This window comes from Lissotriton helveticus, chromosome 5_1, assembly GCF_964261635.1.
Source record: "Lissotriton helveticus chromosome 5_1, aLisHel1.1, whole genome shotgun sequence".
NCBI classification, from domain to species: Eukaryota; Metazoa; Chordata; class Amphibia; order Caudata; family Salamandridae; genus Lissotriton; species Lissotriton helveticus.
The window spans coordinates 1,209,882,931-1,209,905,886 of NC_136065.1; the positions used below are offsets into that span (position 1 = coordinate 1,209,882,931).

Here is a 22,956-nt window from a genome sequence, read left to right on the forward strand (position 1 = left end):
ATGGCCCCGTATGCTTCGTCGTCGTCCCCTACCTTCTCGACGAGTTCCTCAATGTCTTGACTGTGGATGTCCGCTCCGTCGTCGGACTCGACCTCCACCGGGGTAGGGGAAATCTGCAGGTGACGCACTTGCTCGTCTGCTTCTGGGTCGTCAAAGATGTCCACCGGTGCCGGAGCCGATCGCTGGGCCTCAAGGCGCGCCACGCGCCGAAGCTTGATCGTCTTCTTCGATCGAAATCTGGAACAGGCCATACAGTTGGCCTCGTCGTGGTCCGGCGACAGGCACTTGTTGCACACAGGATGGACGTCAATGTGTGGGTACTTGGATCCACACACGGGACATTTCTTGAATAGACTCCTCTCCATGCCGTTGAAGTATTGCTGCGTCGACTAGGCCCCGATCACCGAAGAGTCACACGACCCCCCGGATATCCGACTCCACGAGTTGGAAGATAGACGGGACCGAACGCGAACAATACCGACGGTGCAAAGAAGGCCTTTTGGCCTTGAAAAAGTTCTATCACGATTCCGAACAGGAGACGTCGAAATCACATCCGAACCCAATGGCGGAAAAAAACAATCTGGGGATGGAGTCGATGCCCATGCGCACTGTAGTCCAGGGGAGGAGCCACCTATCTCGTGATACTTCGAAGACTCTTCCAGGACAACAATGTGCAATCATCCGGACCCAACACTAGGCGGCGATCTATGCTACAGATATGAATTTAGCAGCCCACATGCCTCGAACACTTGTTTATGAATATGTGTACATGATGTTGTTATGTATGATTTTAACATTGTTCTCTTTTTTACAGAGCACTTCTGGAAACTAGCCCTTCACAGCACTTTGCACAGGGCTTACCAGTCACCATTTTCCTGCCTACACTTTAAGAGCACGCCCACTTGGGCATCACTGAACACATCACGGACTGCCACGCGAGCACTGGGCATGATGTATAGACCAGATCTCCACTACCTTGACCACCTGGGATTGCAGCACTGTTCTGCAAGTACTTTCTTTCGTTTTTGCTCATAGCATTAGGCCTTTTAATCGGCCCGCATCCACCTGGGTTCTGTCTCCTCTAGGCACCCTGGCACTTGCCTATGACTTGCATGCTTTCACCATGTCTTTCATTACACAGGGCATGCCCCAAGCGCCACTGCAATGCGGCGCTGTCTCTTTAATGACAGAGACAGCACAAGTCACTTTTCTGTCCGGATGGACGACCGTGATAGACTTTCTCTGACTGTTTATTTGCCATGCTATTGTAGAATTTGATATGTTGAGATTGTCTCAAGTTGCTTAACATTGTGGAACGCATCGCGTTTTACTAATTTTCATTTACGACTTTTGACGCCGCTAATTGCACCACATGTTCGTGAACAGTTTTTAATTAATTTTTTTGTGACATATGATTTAATATCAATTCCGATAACTGTGGCCTTGAGCTATGTATTTTACTTTATCAAGGTTCTCCCAGGTTATTGTCTTGAGTTGCATTGTCAAGCCCTCATAAGATGTCTGCCATCAGTGCGTTGAGCAGTCCCATTTCTATTACGATGATTTGTTTTATTTAAACTTTGTGCACGATGTATCGTTTGCGTGATCAAGGCTTGTGAGAAGCCGAAACATGTAGCAGATGATTAAACACCCTTGGACCGATTCTGTTTAGCGTATTTTTGGCTGCCACAGAGCGTGTGTTACGTGTAACACTGACCTACATATATATATATCTATATCTATATATCTATCTATAGATAGAGAGAGAGCGAGGAAATGTTACTTACCCTGTAAGCATTTGTGTAGTGCTGTACAGTAGATTCAAATGCTATACATAAGTTTGCCATCTAGTGTTGAGTTAGGAAGTGTGAAAGTTGTTTTTCTTCAAAGAAGTCTTTCGAGTCACAAGGTTCCTTCACCCTTCCTCTTGCATGCATGCAATGCGCATGGTCCTCTACTCCAATGTTAGATGGTTTTCCGCTTGGTGGATGCGGACGGAGTGTAAAAGAGGATGTATCCTAGTGAGATGACCATAGAAATATAATGCAAGTACGATAAGTGCAACCCCCACATGTTTCCGGGGAGAAGGGAGCATGCATGTGGATCTACAGCAGTACATGCCACAAACAGATGCTTACAGGGTAAGTAACACTGTTTGATGGCATTTGGCGCTGTAGGGATATATGCTTAGAATAGACTGTAACACAGTTTTCCTCTCAAAGCGATAATATGTGTAGAACCGCTTGGCCTACATTGGCTTGTTGACGGGCCATGACATCTACAAAGTAATGTTTGGTAAATTTGTGCAGTGTGGTCCATGTAGCTGCCTCACATGTCAGCCATGGTTATATTTCCTAGGAAAGCCATAGTAGCTCTTTTTTTGCGAGCAGAGTGAGCTTTTGGAGGGATTGGGAGAACTTGTTTAGCTTTTGCATAACAGGCTTGCATACATTTTACAATCCAATACACTATGACCAATTTAGAAATTGTTCTTTGTAGGAAGCGGGCTCTGTAGATACTTTACCAAAAGGAGGTATAGTGTGCACAAAGTCCACTGGGACCAAAACGGTAGGCAGAGGTAAATGTAGGTAGCACCTTACTCTCTATTTGTGGTTGTGTGGGCGAGCAGTGAGGCTTTATCAGAGGGTAGGGTTAAGCATTTGTTGCAGACAATCAGCAAATGATTTCACACACTCAAAGACTGAACTCAGACCAATTTGCTTTGTATAAAAATATTATTTAGTTATATTTATTTCTTAGAACCAAGCAAGCAGGCACAAGTAAGTGATTTATACTTTGCAGTAACAATACAGATTGAATTGCAGTTTTATATATACTTTACTGGAAATGCAATACCTTGAAATATTGAACATAGACTTTGTAATGAATTTTCAATAATAGATCATGTATATTACTTTACAGATTACTTTTCTTACACAGTGTAGTATCCCTGGATACTACACTGGGACATTTCCTGTACAAAGGTAGTTAAATGCTTTTTGGTTATTTGTACACAGTTGTATAGACTTTTATAGATGTTCCAACTCCACACTTTCATAGTAAACAGTCAATGTTATCATATGGGAGGAAATAGAGTTATCGGTTAACATGTAAGTACTTTGTTGTGGGAGTTGGTTTTCCGGGATTAGACTCAGGGGTCCCCCAGGATTGAGGATGCACTCTCAAAGCACCCTCAGCAGCACCAGGGCGGCCAGGTACAGAGTGCTGAGGCCCAATGTTATCCAATGGGGGGCAGTGGGCCTCCGGTTGGTGGCTGCCCAAGAACAGGCCACGAGGTTGTGAGAGCAAAGCTCCTGGATTTAACTCAGGGCAATTGGGGGTTCAAGTTCGCACCAAAGATACACCCTCAGCAGCACTAGAGCGACCGGGTTCAAGGTTTGGCGTTGGGTGCCCTGTTACTTTCAATGGGGATTCTCCGGTTTGCAAACAAACTGCAGGCTCGGGGACGGAGGTCTTCTGGGAGTGACCACCACTTAGAGAGGTAAGTTTGGATGCTGGGGGTTGGCTAGACAGTCGATTGGGCCACCCAAGGCCGTGGGGCACCGGGGACAGGGGTGTCTTTTACTGTCAGATCTTACCAGCTCCTGGTCACTGTTGGGGGAACCCTCCGGATTGAGGGTGCAGGCATCGGCTGGAGGCTTAAGGCAGGTCAGGGATCACTGGATCTAGGCTCAGGATCGCCGGGGGTACCTCCTCTTTGTGTTGGGCCATTCAAATTCGGGCCATGGGCGAAGAGTGGTGCAGACTCGCAGATTGTGCCGGAGCTCGAGTCTGTAGATTAACAAATTGGGTGTTCACAGGAGACAGTCTTTTCTTTGGAAGGCAGGGCAGGTCCTCGGGGTTCTTGAGGTTGCTGGCTGCAGGACACATCTGAGTTTCGCTTCTGCAGGTTCGAGTTGGGGATGGGCAGATAGGGCTGGGGCCATGTCAGTGGGTGTCATACTCTTCTTAGCTTCGGCACGGCTGTTCGGTCCTTCTTCTTTAAGTCGTTTCTTGTCTGAGAAGGCAAGGTTCGGGGATGACCCGAAATACTAGGTTTAGGGGCTTTACAAGCAAGTAAAAGGTTGCGACCAATGGGTCCCTTCCTTGGGGTGGGTACACCCCCTATTATGCCACAACTATGGTTGGCTGGGTCCCCTCATCTGCAAGATGTCGGGGACAGAGTTGTGCTTCACCTTGCCTCCCCCACCTGAGGAGTGGGGTTAGCAAAGGTGGGCACAACTCCCTTCCCACCAGTTCTCCGGTCCAAAGTGGTGGCCAGAACCGGTAGGGACCAGTTGCTGGAAGCAGCAAAAGGCCTGGGGAAGCTCACAAAGGTGGTAAGCCTTTGAAGCTTCCCCTTCTTTACCCTGCCCATCCTGATTGAGGAGGATTGGCACCTCGTCCCAGGATGTGCATTGTTTCAGACCCCCGAGAGAAGCAGGCTCTCAACCTAGGGGTCCAGAAACATGTCTGGTGGTGGCAGCTGTGGAGCAGCCACTCAGCCTTGGCACTAGTGTTAGGTCATTTTTCAGGTGGCATCTCTAAGATGCCCTCTGTGTGCATTTTTCATTAAATCCCACACTGGCATCAGTGTGAGTTTAATGTGCTGAGAAGTTTGAAACCAAACTTCTCAGTTTTCAGTAAAGCCATTATGGAACTATGGAGTTCGAAATGACAAACTCCCAGCACCATATACTCTTAAAGGCACTAACTGTCTAAGAATGGGCTTAGACACTGTAGGGTACAGGGCTCATGCACCTGTACCCTCACCACTGGTATAGTGCACCCAGCTCGAGAGGTGCTTGATCAGTGCAGTGGGTTGTAGGCATGGCACACAGGGATGTGTGCCATGTTGACTCTTCACTTTGTTCTGCACCAAACACGCAGCCTGCAAATGCAGTGTGTGAGTGTTATGATACAGGGCCTCGAAGGGTGGCACAATAAGTGCTGCAGCCCTTAGAGGCCTTCCCTGGTCACGGTGCCCTGGGTACCTGTGGTACCATTTACCAGGGGTTGACCTGTGGCCAGAGAGTGCCAAGTGGGTTTTATCTTCAATTAAGTTTTAGGGAAAGAACATAGGCCCTGGGTACATGATTGGCAGGAGCCCAGGGCACACTCAAAGTACATCAGCAGTTCAGCAAAAAGTGGGGGCAACCATGCAGAAAGAGGGCACTTTCTCACATTCTTCCTTTGTGTGGCGTGTTGAATTCAAGAAAGAGTTGTTGAGCCTATCTGAATGGTTGAGTTCTATCAATATAGTTAATAAGTGCCCTTTTTTAAAATTAGTGTGTGTAAAGCTCTTTTGGCAACTGAATCTGGTTGAGGAAAGAATACGGGCAGCTCAATAGATTGTTTTCAAGTGGAATTGAGATACAACGTTTGGAAGGAATTTAGGGCTGGTATGTAGTACCACCTTGTCTTTATGAAGCTGGAAGAATGGTTCTTCTAGAGTTAATACCTGAAGCTCGCTAAGCCGTCTGAGTGAAATGATTGCAATGAGAAAAGCAACTTTGCATGAAAGGAACTGGAGAGGGCATTTGTGGAGAGGTTCAAATGGGGGTCCCATTAACCTTGTTAGCACAAAGTTGAGACTCCAACTTGGATTGGGAGAAACTCTGGGTGGGATAACTCTTTTGAGGACCATAAAAGAAAAAAAAGCTTTACCTGAAGATAGGGTGTGTTCTCCATTTTGTAGATATGCAGCAACTGTTGTTAAGTATATCTTTATGAATGTAAAAGCTCACCCCAAAGTTCGTAAATGCAGCATGCAACAGAGAATGTCTTATGTCTGTGCTGTTTATGTTTTAATATCCTTTGAATGGCAATAGTGTACAAAGCGTTTCAACATGGTCGCATAACAGGCTCTAGTGGTGGGCTTTTTGAATTCTTTTAGAATGTCCATACACTCTTGAGGTAAATTTAAATATATGAATTCTGGGACCTCATGAGCCAGGCTGCAAGATCGAGAGATCTGGGGTGTGGATGCCTTACTGCTCGCTGGCTTTGTGTTAGAACATCTTGCCAGTTGGGAGGCATATGGTGTTGAACCACTTTGAGTTGTAATAGTGTGGGGAACCATGGTGATCTGGCCAATGTGGGAGCCACTAGGATGAGGGTCTGGGACGTCTGCTGTAGTTTGCGAACCACATACGGAAGTAATGGGAGAAGCGGAAAAGCGTGAGCAAATATCCCCGACCACCTCATCCATAGTGCGTTGCCCTTGGACTTTTGGCGTTTGAACCTGGAGGCAAAGTTTGAGCATTTGGCGTTTTCTGCTGTGGGAAGAGGTCTATGTTTGGGTCACCCCACTCTTAGAAGAATGGGTAGATGACTAGTGGGTTGAGCTCCCACTTGTATACTTGTTGCTGTCTCCTGCAGATATTTGCTAAATTGTTGTCCACCCCTGGTATGTATATCGCTAAGAGGTTAATGTTGAGCTGGAGAGCATACCTGTAGATGGTCTGGGCTAGTTGAGATAGTTGAGGCGATCTGGTGCCTCGCTGTTTTTGCACATGGTAATCATGTTGTCTGTTTTAATGAGAATCACCTTGCTTTTGAGGCGAGGAAGCAATGCTTGCAGTGCTACATGAACAGCTAGCAGCTCTAGGTGACTGATGTGGAGATAGGTTTGGCATGATGTCCAGTGGCCCTGCACAGTTAGCTCCTGTGAGTGCTCTCCCAGAACCACAAGTGATGTGTCCGTTGTTATGGCTCTAGGAAAGGCTGTCCCTTTAGAAGACTGTGGGAGTTCCACCACTACAGAGTGACAAGCTTGACGGATGATCAACACTAAATCCTCCAGCTACAATCCGCTTTAGACCATTGATGCGCTGCGCAACGGACGCATATTGAGTCTGGCATGAGGTATTATTGCTATGCATGATGTGAGGGATGACATCCTGCAGTGACTATGTGAAAATGCTCTGATAAAATGTACCTATATAGGGGTCTTAGGTCTAGGATTGGCCTAAGAGACTTGTCCTTTTTGGGTATTAGGAAGTAAGGTGAATAGACCCTCTGTGCCTTGTTGGTGTAATGGCTCAAGTTCTATTGCTCCTTTTTATAGGAGAGCTTGGATTTTCTGTCAGAGCAGCTGATGATGGTCTGTGGACAGTGTGTTTTTGAGGTTGAATGTTTGGCGGTACGGAGGTGAGCTCCAGGCAATAACCATGTTGGATAATATCCAACACCCACTGGTCGGAGGTGATAGTCCACCATGCGGAAAGAACTGTTGAAGTCATCTCCTGACATGTGTTGTATGATCAGAGGGAACAGCAGGTAAGTGAATGTTTAGAGGAATTTGTGGTAGGCTTGGTAAAGCCGCCCCTGCCTAATGAATTGTTGTCCCCATAGGAGCTTTTGTAATGTTCTATGGGAGAGGATGTTTGGGTATGTGTCTTATGGTATGCAGTAGATGTCTCAGAGGATGGTGCCTTGGATCCTCCATGATAAGATGAGCAGTAAAAGGAGCCCCATTGTGATGGAGTTTGTAGCTCTACCATTGCTTTAGCCATTTCGTTATCTTTTTTGATTTTCTCCAAAAGGGCATCTACCTGAGGGTCAAAACTATGTTCCTCATCGAAGGAGATAGTTAACAGGTTCTTCTGAACTTCAGGTTTAAAGCCGGACACCTTTAGCCAGGCATGGTGTCTAATTAAGCTACTGATATGAGCTTGCCCTCTGAGGCGATTTAATATGACTGCTTTTGTATTCTTTTGGGAGATGCTGGAGAATCTCCTCCCTCTCTTCCAAATGCGCTCTGTTGAAACAGGATAAGAAAGATCAATGGAGTTGCCCATTCTCCAATGGTTGGCAGACTGTGCAGCCGCTCTTATCCGCAGCATCAATCTTTTTACTTTATTTGTCTGGTGGCGCAGCATCAGCAGATGTTTGAGAATTTTGCTCTTTTACAAGCTGTGGCCACTACCAGTGAATCAAGAGTAAGCGGATGCTTGATTTAAGGTCGATAGGTGAGGGTTTGTACTTTTTAAAAACAACCCTGGGAGCAGTTACCCTAGCTCTGACTGGGTTATTAAATATGCCCGAGGATACCGTTGAGTGTAGGTAAATCCTGTGCTGAGCGCAGACTGGATAAGAATGTTTCAAATGAATCCTCTTCTAATGGCTGTGGTGTAGAGGCACTTTAGGGTATGTGGCAGCCCTACCTTTGAGATTATATTATGTTGCTGTGTTATCAAGAGGGAAAGGTCTAGATGGATACACATCTGGATTGGTATTATCATGTGGATCTGTATTGTAAGCATCTCAGAGATCATCTTGACGTGGGAGTGAATAGTGACATCCACCTCCTCCCCATCCCCTGTATATAAATGCACTCTGGAGAGTGTGTGTCCAAGTGTGAACTGGAGAGAGTTGTGGAGAAGAGCAGTGCACAGGATGCAGCAGTGGTAAAGTGTTGTGCAGTGGACAAGTGGCTTTGTCCTCCTCCTTTGAGGCGGCCTTCGACACTGTAAACAATGATACACTCCTGACCCGACTAGCCGAAGTAGGAGTTCATGAGACAGCCCTCAAGTTGCTATCCTCATATCTAACCGATAGAACTTTCACAGTTAAATTAGGAGAGGCCACATTCAAACCTTTTTACTTGCTGTGCAGTGCAACTCAGGGGCCTTCCTTAAGCCCCACCCTTTTTAATATATATGTTGCCCGATTAGCAGCTATGATAAGGAACTGTGGATTCCTACGAGTCTCCTGTGCAGGCGACACCCAAATAGTGGTTTCGGTCTCAAACAACTCCGAAGAGACAGCAGGTAGATTTAGCAACTACATGAGACAGATTAATCCCTGGATGCAGTGTAACTGCCTAAAACTAAATGGTGATAAAACCGAAAATATGCTGCTTGGGACAGACATGAATTTCTGGTCCCCAAAATGGTGGCCAGACAGCTTACGCGACTGGCCATCTCCAGTGGACAAAGTAAGAAACCTGGCCTGGGAGTGATACTGGATAACAAACTATCTTTTAATGCCCAGATAAACAAACTGTCTTCCACGGTGTGGTATATCCTCAAAATGTTAAAAAAAACTATGGCTGTTTCTTCCCCAAGACTCTTGTAAAACATTAGTAACAGCACTGGCCTTATCTAGGGTGGGTTACGGGAATGCCTTGTATGCTGGGATACAAATTCAACATCTAACATAATTGCAGCGCCTACAGAACGCTGCAGCAAGGCTGGAGCTGGACATTCCCAGATTCGAGACAGTTGCCCACAGACTTGGCTACCTATGTAAAAGAGGATAAAGTTTAAGTCAGTCTGCCTGGCCTATAAAGCCCTCCACGGGGTCGGATCCCACTTTTTAAAAAAGCATTTGAAACAGTATGAGCTATCTAGGAACCTGAGATTGAGCCAGGCAAAGCTAATTCAAGTTCCTAAATTCAAGCAAGTTAGGTGGGGAGGGAGAAGCTTCCTGCTGCAGGCAGCTAAGACCTGGAACCTTCTCCCTATTACAATCAAAAACAGCCCATCGCTACTCATTCAGGAAAGAGGTAAAAACCTGGCTGTTTACTTCTTAGTTAGAACACCATTCTCCGGCAGAACTAGACTTTTACATTGATTAAGCGCCAAGACGCCCATGAGCATTCGTGCGCTTTATAAATTCGTAAATCAAATCAAATCAAATCCAATCCTTCGGAGGAAGAGGCATAGGCAGATTTAGGGCTTCCTCAAAAAACAAATGTCTTTCAGCAGGATGCCCCCGGAGTGAGGGGGTTTGGCGATGACGTCCTGGTGAATGACCAGATGATTTTGGGGAAGAGTCAAATTCCTGGTGAAGTCTGTCTATCACTGGTTCTACTGTTTCTATAGAGGGTTTCGAAAATGTATGCTTTTTCAGCTCAGATGCTGGCTTCGGCACTAGGTTTTTTGGGGCCGATGGTTTCAGTTCCAACGCAGATTTTTTAGTGCAGGTGCCTGGTGGTGTTTTGGCTCCGTCAGCTCGATGGTGGGGGTGGGGGGATGGGGGGGAGGTGAAGGAGGCACAGTACTTACAGGCTGCAGAGGAGAATGTCCTGTTCCATGTTGGATCATGCGCTCTGATCCGGAGAGTAAGTCTCCACCTCTTCTGATCCGAAGAGATCTGGCTTATAGACCACAGCTTGTCAAGACATCTTCATTCGCCGAGCCCTTCGATCCTGAATGGTTTTATTCGATTGAAGAGACCAGCAGGCTTTGCAGGTCATCTCCTTGTGGTCTGGGGAAAGGCACAAGTTACAGACCTGGTCTAGATCAGTGCGTGGAAACGTGGCGTGACATTTAGGGCAGAAACAGAAAGGCATCAGTTTCATCACCAATTGGACATTGTTTGTCGAGAACGCCGAAAAGTGAAGGGCCAAGTGGGCTGCGGCTGAATCGAGTCCCCCGGACTAATTTGACGTCTATGTTAGACAAAGTGATGTAAGCATCGAAGCAAGTTCGCAAATGATACAGATGGTTTTACAGGATTGACCGACAACAATGTTGAACCAGAGCAGAGGAGAACACATCTGAACCAGACAACGGAAAAAAAACAATCCAATAATGGAGTTGAGGACCATGCGCATTGCAAGCAAGAGGAGGAGTCATGGAACCTTGTGAATTGAAAGACTTGTTCAGAAAAAATCACCTTGCACACTTCAGATTCATGTTGGGAGCATTTAGTGTACGATACTATCTAGTGTACTCTTCAAAAATTGCAAAATTGTCTTTGAAAATAATTTTCCAGTGGTATCTTCTCCTTGCTGTTCCCCACTTGATTCTGGGGTTGAATCCAGCATCTCTCTATTACGTTCTAGACTGTTGATGCAGTAACTTGAGATGGCCTTCAATTGAAGCGGACAGACTGCATTTGGCTGGGGTGTCTTAAATTTTAAAAATAAGAATTTTTTGGTGCCCATTCCGTGTTTATTTTTTAATTCCACATGCCCCTTCTTCAGCATGAAACATGCTGAAAGAATAGTAATGTGGAGGCAACCGCAGAATGAGGATTTGTTTACTGGTTCGAGGGGAGAATGACTGACCACCTATGTCTAAATGGTAATGTTAGAAGAACGCGTGAAATTACTTTCATATGGCTGCTTTGCAGATCTCGCTACAGACCTAGCCAAGACACTCTGGTTTACTACCAGGCACACTCAAAAGGAGTTCCGGTTCCTTAAGGGTACCACCATGATTTGAGACAATTCTTTTATTAACTTGCTTCCCTACCAACAGCTCTAACATCCCCATCAGACATTTGCATCAAAGCCCATCTTCACTCTACCTGCCTGAGCAAACCAGCAGTTTTTTTTTTATTGCAGTCCCCGGTCCCCTTCTGGTAACACATAACCTAAGCCATGAATAGTCTTCAATTAAGCTACATAGATACAGCCTTTCTATGATCATACAGAGTATGATTTAAAGTAGTTTATTTGCATTTAAATGCTTATTTCAATCCACACATCACCAATGGGGGCCCATGCCTAAGCGGCATGAAAAGTCTGCTCAGAAAGGACAGCAGGGATTAAGAAGTAAAACTACAATCCATTAGCATAAAACACCAAAACAAGATTGGACAGAAAACCCACAAAAGTTCTACTAGACAGCTTATCCCTATGAAAAACATTGAGGTTTTGATCGGACATAGCGCTCGGCTAATTAGACTGTGGAGCAGATTAAATTGCTATGATGAGACACAGTCTTTTTCAGGCGAGAGACCGGTGGCTCAAGATTCAGTGGCTATACTTGGTGACTGTAGTGGTAGGCCTATTCCTGCCATCAAGTGAACATGAAATTGGTTGCTTCTGCTCCACAAACTCATAACGTGGTTTGATGTCTGCGTTGAGCAAAGACAACAGACCCTCTATCCACGTTGAACTTATTTAAGAATTTGTGCAGGTAAGCAAAGTAATGAATGAATGTACGTCAGTGTTAAGCAAATCATGCACGCAAATTAAACATTTTTTAGGTTTCGCCCTGGGCGTTGCAACTATCTTGGTTTTAATGTGATCGATCAGCTATTTTTGTATGCACCATTCTTTTCTTCCTATGTTTTTTTCTGTTTTTGTTTTGGGTTTTCAATTAAATTAATTAATGGGACTAATGTAATGGGATGTATGTCATTACAACGCATGCTTTCACTCCGCATGCTATTACGACGCAACTTTTACAACGCAAGTCGTTACAACGACTTGCGTTTGGGGTGCTGGATAGTGAATAGTTTAATTTACTATTCCAACTCCAGTCCCCGTAGATAGTAGGGAAGGTGTTGGATAGTAATTATACTATTCCCTATACTAGAGCGCCCTCCAGCGCAAGTCGTTGTAATGACTTGCATTGTAATAGTTGCGTCGTAATGGTAGTGCGGAGTAAAAGTTGCGTTGTAAAGGATGTTTCCCAATGTAATGTGGACAGCCACATATCCTATTTTCCTCTCCCCACTGATGGTGCTTTGGGTGACATATGATTCCTCTCACTGCAAAGAAATACTTGCTGCCCTTAATTTACTCTATCATTTTAATTGCTGGGCTTGCCAATGGTATTTTAACACACATTTCCACCTAACTGTAACTTCACTTTAATGGTAGTTTTTTTCCGGCTAATTTATACAGTTTTGTTTAATGTAAAGTAAGGTATTTCTATATATAAATATAAAATCACTTTCACTTTTGTTTTTTTCAGTGAATTTTCTAGGGTTTTATTAACATAAAGTAAGATTTTATTATAATATTTATCTATCACATATCCCCTGTTGTGCACAGCCTTTGGCTGGGCACAGTGGGGAGTTGGGTCAGACCCCGCTGGTGCCAAACCCACACCACACACGGGCTTCGCCCTTTGACTGTGTGCAGTGTGGTGGCAATGCCAATAGCTCTAACTTTTACAAAGGCGAAACCGTTGCATTGTAAATGCTTGTTTAGTTCTGGTACTTGTGCTAAGTAGAACAACATATTACTTCCCTTGCCTCCTCATTTCCAAACAAAATTCAATTCTAAGCCCTGTCTAACAAGAAACTTTCCATTGCGCAAGCCTTTGAATCTCAACTTGAACACAATTACCTCACACTCGTTGTTTGGTAATATTTGCTGAACATTAAACAAAAGACACACAATTGATGGACGGAATGCAGAACAAATCAAAACATTCACCCCCAGTCAAAAGATCTGGGTTAAATTCATCATTCTTTTGCTCAACATGCCATGAACATTAAACAAGACAACGATTGTGAAGTTTATTTCATGTTCATGAGTTCATCCTCTCTGGATCGGTCATGAGGTTTTTGAATGAAATGCTTAAACATGCTGTGCTGCCAAAAGGATTTTTGAACATATGCGTGCATCGACAGCCGCTGCAACCAAAAACTGCATACTAATCTTAAATGTAAAAGCAGTTAGGTAAACATGCACTTCTTGTTTACTGTTAATTTGATGCAAGCAGTCATCTTGCTTGTAGCAATGCTCTGTACAGAGTTTGGACTCTCCCAAAACACCACGTGATTCCGCAGGAGAGGATGAACTGCTCTATTGTATCTAAGTTCACCCTAGCATGTGGGTGAGAACACCCAAATGTCGAGACGTCTATACAGGAAATACTCATAGATTTTTACCTTCTTTGCCTATTAGAATACTGATTATGAAACACAGTTTGTGGCCCTTTCACAAGCGTTTTTATCACAAGCGTTTTTAATCGCAGCATAAGAAGCTGTCCTAAAAAAACAGGCAGAGCCATAAGGGGCATTCCTGTATTTGCTATCAGACTTTTTGAAGGATGGTCTGTAATTTGGGTAAAGACGGACAGGCGTCTAACACTAGCGTTCATCCGTGTTAATGCCAAACTCTTAACGGACCCTCTCTGTAAACTGAGAAGGTAAGGAATCAATTGACGGCTTTAAAAGGGTTGGACCAGGCATTGGCTCCATCATCGGACAAAATGCCCATGGGCTTCTGGGTGAGTAAATGGGATCCGTTGAATTCATCCTACAAGTAACCCTCATCACCTTCTGCATCCAATGAGAAACACGGTGACAAATGTGCTATCATATTCAAGTTGACTATCAATCCCATCGCGTTTACTGAACACTGTGTGGAACATCGTTTTGATGCCAACTAATCACCTGGGGGCAATTTCCTGGAAGCTAGCAGATTTCTAAGCCACCATCTCTCAGGGACATCAACAAAGAAGATTTAAGTGGTGTATCCACTGTCAGGAGCTTCAGTGTCTAGGACAGTTTGGCAGGTAGGTGTCCATACACGTTTGGATAAGATAGGGACTATAAGGGGTTCACTTTAGCTATTACATTGTGACCAGAAGAAGCTACCAGGAAAGCAAATTCATTCAGGCATAGAATTATTCGCTTTATTTTCTCAAGTCCCATACAAACTATTTTCCGATCTTGGACTTGTGTTCCTAATGTAAAGGTAGCAAATTGTGCTGAAATTTGGCATAATTTACATGAGACATACACAACACATCAATAGATGTGATGTTATAACTGAATCGATTACACAAAGATTCAAGTGAAAAGCAAAACGGGAAGAAATAAGGGCCACAGAGCTAATTAAACAAGCATTTGCAATGCAATAGGTTTCGCATTTACGCAAGTTTAAGCTAATGGCATTGTAAATGACAATGCGTTTTATTTATGTTTTAAAAACCAAAGCATAAATAAAAGGCATTGTTATTTACAATGCAAATAGCTCAAACTCGCGTAAATGCGAGACTAATTGCATTGAAAATGGTAGGCATCATGAACGGGAGAGCGGGCGGGGGGCACGGTGTGGGAGAAGGCATGGACAGCAGGTGGGCGGGGAGGGAGGAAGAAAGCATGGACAACGGGAAGGAGGGCGGGGGATAAACCTGGCACGACAATGGGAGGGAGTGGGTAAAGAAGGCACCAAAGCACGTTGTGCCTGCAGTAAGAGAAACTGAATAAAGAAAATAGTGCTCACAGTCCAAATAACATGTACCGTGTCACAACCGAAGTAAAAGGAGACAGTCGACATGGGAGGTGTCAAATGAAGAGGAGACTACTAAGGAGGGACTAACAAGCCTATTAACAAACATTTAGTAGTGACACAAGCCAATGGCAAATATGGGCGGAGAGTGGGCGGGGCTTCTATTCCCTACTTCACCACAACAAGTCTCGCAGGGCAGCGCAATACACGCCGGCTCTGGGCACGTCCTAAAAAGAGGATGTAAAAATAAACAAGCATTTACAATGCAACGGTCTCGCCTTTGTAAAAGTTAGAGCTATTGGCATTGTAAATGACAAATTTTGTATTTATGTGTTGATTTTGAAAACAGATAAATGGCATTGTCATTTACAATGCCAATAGCTTAATCTCTCACAAATGCGAGACCTATTACATTTGCGCACACACACAGAGCCACACACACACACACACAGAGCCACACACATACACACACACAGAGCCACACACACACACACAGTCACCCGCACAGAGTCATTCACATAGAGCCACCCACACACACAGAGCCACCCACACAGAGCCACCCTCACACACACAGAGCCACCTACACAGAGCCACCCACACAGAGCCACCAACAAAAAAAGCTATCCACACAGAGCAGGGCACAGGCACTTCCATGAAGTGTCAACTTATGCCTGTGGGGTGAGGGAGTGTGTGGGGGGGGATGCACCCCGGCCCCTGGCTCCAGGCTGAAGGGATGGGTCTTCCATGAAGTGTCAACTTATGCAGATGGGGCAAGGGAGTCTGAAAGGGGGGAGCTGGGAGGGGGGGGGGGGTCACCCCTGGCTCCAGGTTGGAGGGGTGGGAGGTTCAGGAGGGAGAGTCCACAGGGACTTCCATGAAGTGTTAACTTATGCCGGTGGGGAAAGGGAGTGTAATAGGAGAGAGTTGTAGGGGGTTCGTCCCCGGCTCCAGACTGGAGGGGGGGTCTTCCAATTCAAGAAGTGTCCATGTGTGCCGGAAGGGGAGCTGCCGGGTGTGGGGAGAGGGCAGGGTTAAGGTAGTTATGGGCGAGAAGGAGGGGTTCAGTGTGAGTCACAGAAGGTATGACGAATGAGGGCTTTGTAGGTATTGAAGGAGAGGTCAAAGGTGAGCAGTGACGTGTGGGTGACAGGGAGGCTGGAGAGGGGAGACCGTGGTGAACCTGTCACACCCCGGGCCCGAGATCTCAAGGGGGAGGGGCACCGACTAGAGAAATGAGGGGGGGGCACTGTTTCACGCAATGTGGGACGTTTTGTTATGTCGTTTAAACCTACTGTTTGTATTTAAAGCTGGACACAGATAACCGATCCCTGCAGACCTTTAAGAATCTAACCACTGCAGTACCACTAATATACATCATAAAACCAACCGCGAAGAGCTCACTGCTGCAGGCGTCCACGACACCTTAATACTTTGGCCCTCTTTACACCATTCTTGCGGCCTCTGCTACTCCATCCCCGCAACGCCCCCAAAAACCGACCCTGAGGCCGCAATCGTAACAACTCGGCACATGCAGACAACAACAACCCAGCTTGCGTAGCCCCCATCAACACTCAGCAGTTCGATATCCACACCCAGTCCAGTACTCCCAGGCCCCATATACAACTCAGCACCGCAGCCTTTAATAAGCCTTCCATGCAGCCTTCAAATTGCCAGTGTTACAGCCCTTAAATTGCAATTGCCGCCCTAAGTGCGCTGGGGATGCCCAGACGTGGGTCCCAGGCACTCCACACCACTTGGAGTCAAGCTAGCCGGGCTGAAGAGAGGTGTTACCTCGAAACCGGTCCGGTCCTCGGATGCTTGATTCCGTTCTGGGAAGGACATGGCTTTTGTAGTTCGGACTGGACTGTTCCCATGGGGCAACAGGGTCAGAGCTGATTTGCATATCGCCATTGTCTAACCCAGGGTGGTGTGGAGTGCAAAAAAACGATGGATTTGGGCCCAGATCTTTTGACTGGGGGAGTGTGTGACATTGATCCACATTCAGTCCATCACTTGTTGTTTTTGCAATTGCCGCCCTAAGTGCGCTGGGGATGCCCAGACGTGGGTCCCAGGCACTCCACACCACTTGGAGTCAAGCTAGCCGGGCTGAAGAGAGGTGTTACCTCGAAACCGGTCCGGTCCTCGGATGCTTGATTCCGTTCTGGGAAGGACATGGCTTTTGTAGTTCGGACTGGACTTTTCCCATGGGGCAACAGGGTCAGAGCTGATTTGCATATCGCCATTGTCTAACCCAGGGTGGTGTGGAGTGCAAAAAAACGATGGATTTGGGCCCAGATCTTTTGACTGGGGGAGTGTGTGACATTGATCCACATTCAGTCCATCACTTGTTGTTTTTGCAATTGCCGCCCTAAGTGCGCTGGGGATGCCCAGACGTGGGTCCCAGGCACTCCACACCACTTGGAGTCAAGCTAGCCGGGCTGAAGAGAGGTGTTACCTCGAAACCGGTCCGGTCCTCGGATGCTTGATTCCGTTCTGGGAAGGACATGGCTTTTGTAGTTCGGACTGGACTGTTCCCATGGGGCAACAGGGTCAGAGCTGATTTGCATATCGCCATTGTCTAACCCAGGGTGGTGTGGAGTGCAAAAAAACGATGGATTTGGGCCCAGATCTTTTGACTGGGGGAGTGTGTGACATTGATCCACATTCAGTCCATCACTTGTTGTTTTTTCTTAAATTGCAGCACGGCACTCACAATAACATGACTGAGGAGCTGCAGCTCTCCAATAAAAACACCTTTGTTATTCCCCAGCCCAGAAGCTTCACAATATCTCCAGGGTTGTGCTGACCAGTATGCCAAAACTGCAGACCCCAAAACCTCAGCACTGTCCCTCTCTTTCTTTTCCAGTCACACTGTCCTATCAATACACCAACACTGCATGAGATACCCAATATCACTTGCAATACTTGGGAAGGCTTCGGGCAACAGGGCAACAGCACTACAGCCCCCACCCCACGACATCAGACTCCAAAACGCAGCACATCCACCATGCCCCTTCAATGCTACCCAGCAGCGCAGTCTTCCAGAGGCCCAGGCCCCAAGTGACCAGCACTACAACCCCTCATAACCCATCACCGAAGTCCCCCTGTGACCCTGTGCCCGTTATCCAGTAATGTGGCCCTCAATACCAATTCCGGCGCCTCCGACCTTCAGAACACCTATTGCTCCCCTCCTGTCTCACTGTACCTGCATGCTGCCCATTACGGTTTCCCCCTCGCTCCGCCTCCTCTTGCCTCCCTGTCCTTCCTCCTCCTCTTCCTCTGGTTCCCGTTTTGTTCCTCGAAGAAAAAGCTGCAGAGTCTCCGCCATCATCTCCAGACAACGGGGTGTGCGGGCGGGCCCGAGACACGGGAAACTAACGGAACTTGCCCGACTGCAGAAGGTTGAGCACCAGAGAATCAACCAAAACATGCCCGACTGCGCGGTTCTAAGAACCAATTCGTACTAGGCCGTAAATCAACTAATCAACCAAAATCGGCTCGACCGCGTTGGTCCCAGAACCAGAGAGTCAACCACAACACAGTTGTCGTTGACCTAATAGTGATAGAATCCACTCGTGCGTCCACGAGAACCGATAAATTAAAGGGAACAGGGCCGCGCGGGGCCGAAAACTACAAACTATGCAACCACGCAACACTGAGAATAAACCCCCCCCCAAAAAAAAGGAATGTCGCGAGGTAAACAACCAAAGATTTGACGAACAGAGAACGACCGACTGCACGGGATCTCAAATATAATATTTAATCAACCCAATTAGCTTTTAGGACCGGAGGTTCCGATCATGGTTCTCTCTCTTTACTCTATGTTTTACAGCAGCCAATTACAACCAAGAAAACTTAAAACAACATTTCGAGGGGGGGGGGGGCGGGAACAAGCGGCGACTGTAGTGATCTGTGAGGGGGGCGGGAACAAAGACAAGGACAGCGGGAGGGGGGACGGACAGCGGGAGGGTGGTCAGGATACAACCACGCGGAACAGGGACGAGGTTAACAATGAAGAAAAACATCGGTGTAAAAAAAAAAAAAAAGTAAACGCCCACAACTTCATGATGGAAAAAAGGGGCGTGGCTTAAAAAAGACAGGAACGCCCACGAATCTGCTCCGAGAATGATTGCCACATCTCTCTACCAATGGCTAGCCTCCATTTATGGAGCTAGCCAATGGAAGAGAGAGGCGGGTTAAAGCCCCATACTGGAGATCAAAAAATTTCGCCTGCGTGACACTGCTGTGCAGTGAACGCCAGGCGAAACCTAACAATTCTAATTTTTAAGCACCAAGGGGGAAAAACGGTTTACTGCAAAGTAAAAAGAGAAGGAAAGGCACCCAAAACAAATAAAAATAGCTGAGGCGATGGGGGCATGGAGTAACAGAGCTGGAGCAGAGGCCTATCAAGAAAGCTATCGTAGGGCATCATCAGGGAGGGGACAGAAGCATTCTAGAGAAGAATACTGCAAGATGAATATTCACAAGTGCATGATGTCAGCAGCTGTTGCACACTCACATACTAATGATCAAAAATGCTCTTTACCTCAGTGCGATCCCTGCACCCTCCAGAAGGACTCCATAATCTCGAGAAATCTGCTTGGTAAGATCTGACAGAAGCGAGATATGCATCTTTCCCAACCCGCCATTCTAGAAAGAAAAAGCGAGATAAACATGACAATATTCGTGTTCTTTTAAGATCGGTGCACCCACTTCATGCAATCATTTCCGATCACAAATACATATACTTTCACACAGAGGAAATGCTTCAGACAGCAACGCAACAGATTTTTAACACACCAGTCCCCAGGCTTAACTCATTAGCACACACTTATACCTAGTCGACCATGGTATTCAATCAATCATGTCTTTTGCTGAACTCAGATCTTAAGCACATGTAACATTTTTATTTAGTGGATTTAGAAAACATAAAACATCCTGCATTTGAGACTGTTCAGGTGGGTCGGGCAGCTGCCCTTTAGTTTTAGAAGCTGTTACAGGTCATCTTTTCTCAGCAGACACATGTATGGTGGGTTCTTGTGTGTAGTTGGTGGGGCTTAGCCCCCCCCCCCTCCGTAAGGAGTTGTGGGGTGGTTCCGTAGATAACTTGATGGATTATGAATACCTCTTTAAAAGGATTTATCTTCTTGGCGGGAGGATAGTTACTTTTCGCATCTGGGTGTAGATATGGATTTAGGGTGAATTAGGCAGCACTGGCTAGCTAGCACTTTCCTATCGTCTCTGTGCACTTTAGAGATAGGACTACTCGCGATTTGATTTAGGGGTATATTTGTTAACCAGCTTTTGCAGGTATTTGGTTTATATTTTAACTATGCAAGGTATTCTTAACCCGATTCTTTGTTCCAGTTTCCTGCCATATAAAACAACTTCTGTATGACTCGTTTCCAAAGAAAGGCAGGTATGATTTAGATGTGGTTGGTGGGGTGTATCTGATCTTTTTTTATTTTTGCCTTAAGGCTGTCATGTTTTTAGTGCTGGGATAAAGAGTAATGCACTTTCTTGGTTGCTTTGAGTTTTGTCACTTGTTGAAATATTTTTAATTACTTTTTTGTTTTTATGCGTGGTCCGGCCATAGCATATATTGTGCCTTTTGTGGCCCTCTGGCTTCATTAGGACTACTCATGTGCCCTAGAGCAGGTATGGTCAGTTGTCTAGGTTCCCCATGCCAGGATGTGCCCCAGTCTCTTCACCTTGGCCCGATGATAGCAGATCCACTTATTGGCAGCCTTCACAGTCTGATTAGTTTTTGTAGACTAGTTGAAGCTAGAGCAGTGCAGTCTGGTGAGGTGTTCATTTAACAGCTCAAGGAGTTGTTGAGGCTTTCCTAACTGGATGCAAAGATCTGAATTAGTTGAAGAGCTCTCGGTGTGGTATCTTCCTCAGGTTTCTACATATAGGGGGTGTTTGCCAGCTAAATAGAGTGTAATTAGATCAGAGAACACTGTGACAAGGGGTTGGACTGCGCAGCCAAAGTGTGATATTTGCAAGCCACAGGTACTACATTGTACGGGGATTTCTACCTCTATTACTAGAGGCAGAGATCATGTTAGCGATACAAGTTTCACAGAACCGGTCAAATCCTACTGTGGGTTGTTGTTTGTGCAATTAATCCACCCATAGCTGAAGCTTTCCAGTAGTACAATATATTGTACTAAGGATTGAGTGGCTAAAACTAGGTCCGTGATTTCTATCAAAAAAGATGTAGAGCTCAATCCTGACTTTGCGCAGAATATTAACAAGATGAAGGATGAAGCTGGACTAACAGAGAATCTGGTGGTCATGTGTTCAATGGAGCAGTAGTTGGCATCTGAAATTTCAGTGCATCATGGATTCTCGGAGTAGAATATTGTCACTCCACCACCTACACCAGTGTCTCTAGCCTCTCAAGTTTCTGCGGGAGATATTGTACATAACAAGAGGTCATCAGAGATAGCAGGTGCATAACTTGTCACCTGGGGCTCAGTCCGTTATCACATGACACAGATTCCCTACGTCAGCAGGACATGGACTTTCAATGAACACTTTTAGCTCAACAGTGCTTGTAGGTCACTGTGGCACCACTGTGAGGGTTCAGCAGAGGAGGTATTTGTGAAAGCAGGTAGGCCTGTGGCGGTGTCAAAATGGACTTGTTGCCCGCTTCAAAGTGCCACTGTATGGAAGAAGTCCATAAAGTGCACCATTTTGTCTTAAGAGTTTGTTCTATTTCAACTATGCTTTCTGTTTGGTTTCATTCAACACATTCTGTTTGGGATCAGCTCTACTCCTCAGATTGAGCACATCTCTTCCGCAAGTTAAGGACCAGTAAACATACTCATTGGGATGGTGAGCACAGTCCACAGCTGCAACTGAGGCTGTGTCTGATATTGTCACAGATGAGCACTCTCCCTCGAGCACTTCGCATGATTAAAAAAGGGTTAAAAACAACTGCATTTGTCACAACTTAGGATCACGATGAGGTGACAGACTTATTGTACCGCACCCATTGCTTAGATATCTTAATCTAACCGTCACGCATGTCCAATCCTTAAATCAACGGCTTTAAAGAACATTCACTTAAACGTCAATATTTTCATGGCAGAAATTAAGGATTTTTTTATTTTAAAACAATGAGACATGTTTAGGATGAACAATAAGACTTTACCTCTGTCTTCAAATTCAAAGTTTTGATTCAATGTGACCAAGTCTTTACTGTTTCTTGTTTAAAGACTTTGTGATCTGCCAACATTGCACCTCTGATGTGTGCAGCATCTCGACATAAAAACTTACAGTGTTCACTAGCACTACTCCAAGTGAAGGAGGCGTGGCCTTATCACTAAATAGTGAAGTACGAAGGCAGGAAAGTGAGGTTTGTTTTCCGGCTTTAACATTTCAAAACACTTTGGGATACTGTACAGATCCCTTTTGTCTCCACTGTTTCTACTGTGAGGTTCATTCATCGCCCTTCCATTAAAAAAATTATTATATATATATATATATATATATATATATATATATATATATATATATATATACACATATACACATACACACACACATATACATACACACACACATGCATTTTTTTTTAAAAAACAATTGTTATTAGTTTTTTAGCATGAAATACACACCTCTTGGTTAATTATCAACCACACATTTCAATTTCACATATACTTGTCCAGCTCCACAATTATGGAACAGCCAAACTTATTACTTCAGCCCAATAATACTTGAGCTATTCATAATCCACCATATCATACATCCCTATGCTATGAGCCATAACTTTCCTACAACATTTCCCCATCACTTAGTCCCTTCAACCCCCCCCCCCCTCCCACCAGTGTGTCACACACACATGCATATATACATAAATATATAAATAGTTTTTGTGGTAACTCGTTTTCTTTATTGAGCCTGGAATCAAAGAGAGAAGGCCTTAGGTGATTAAACATTTTGAACATCTACTTTTTTTTTTTAGAAAAACCCTATCTAGATTACCTGGTTGTTCTTTCAATGTTTTTTTTTTT

General features: G+C 45.4%; 1 protein-coding gene across 1 annotated transcript in view; it reads right to left on the reverse strand.

Annotated features, from left to right (window-relative positions):
• Window positions 1-22,956, reverse strand: part of PRDX3 (peroxiredoxin 3) — a 68,204-nt gene that overhangs the window by 21,037 nt on the left and 24,211 nt on the right. The window contains exon 5 of the mRNA XM_078641200.1: window positions 19,479-19,582. Coding sequence (XP_078497326.1) covers window positions 19,479-19,582 — 104 coding nt within the window. The remainder of the gene's footprint in view (window positions 1-19,478; window positions 19,583-22,956) is intronic.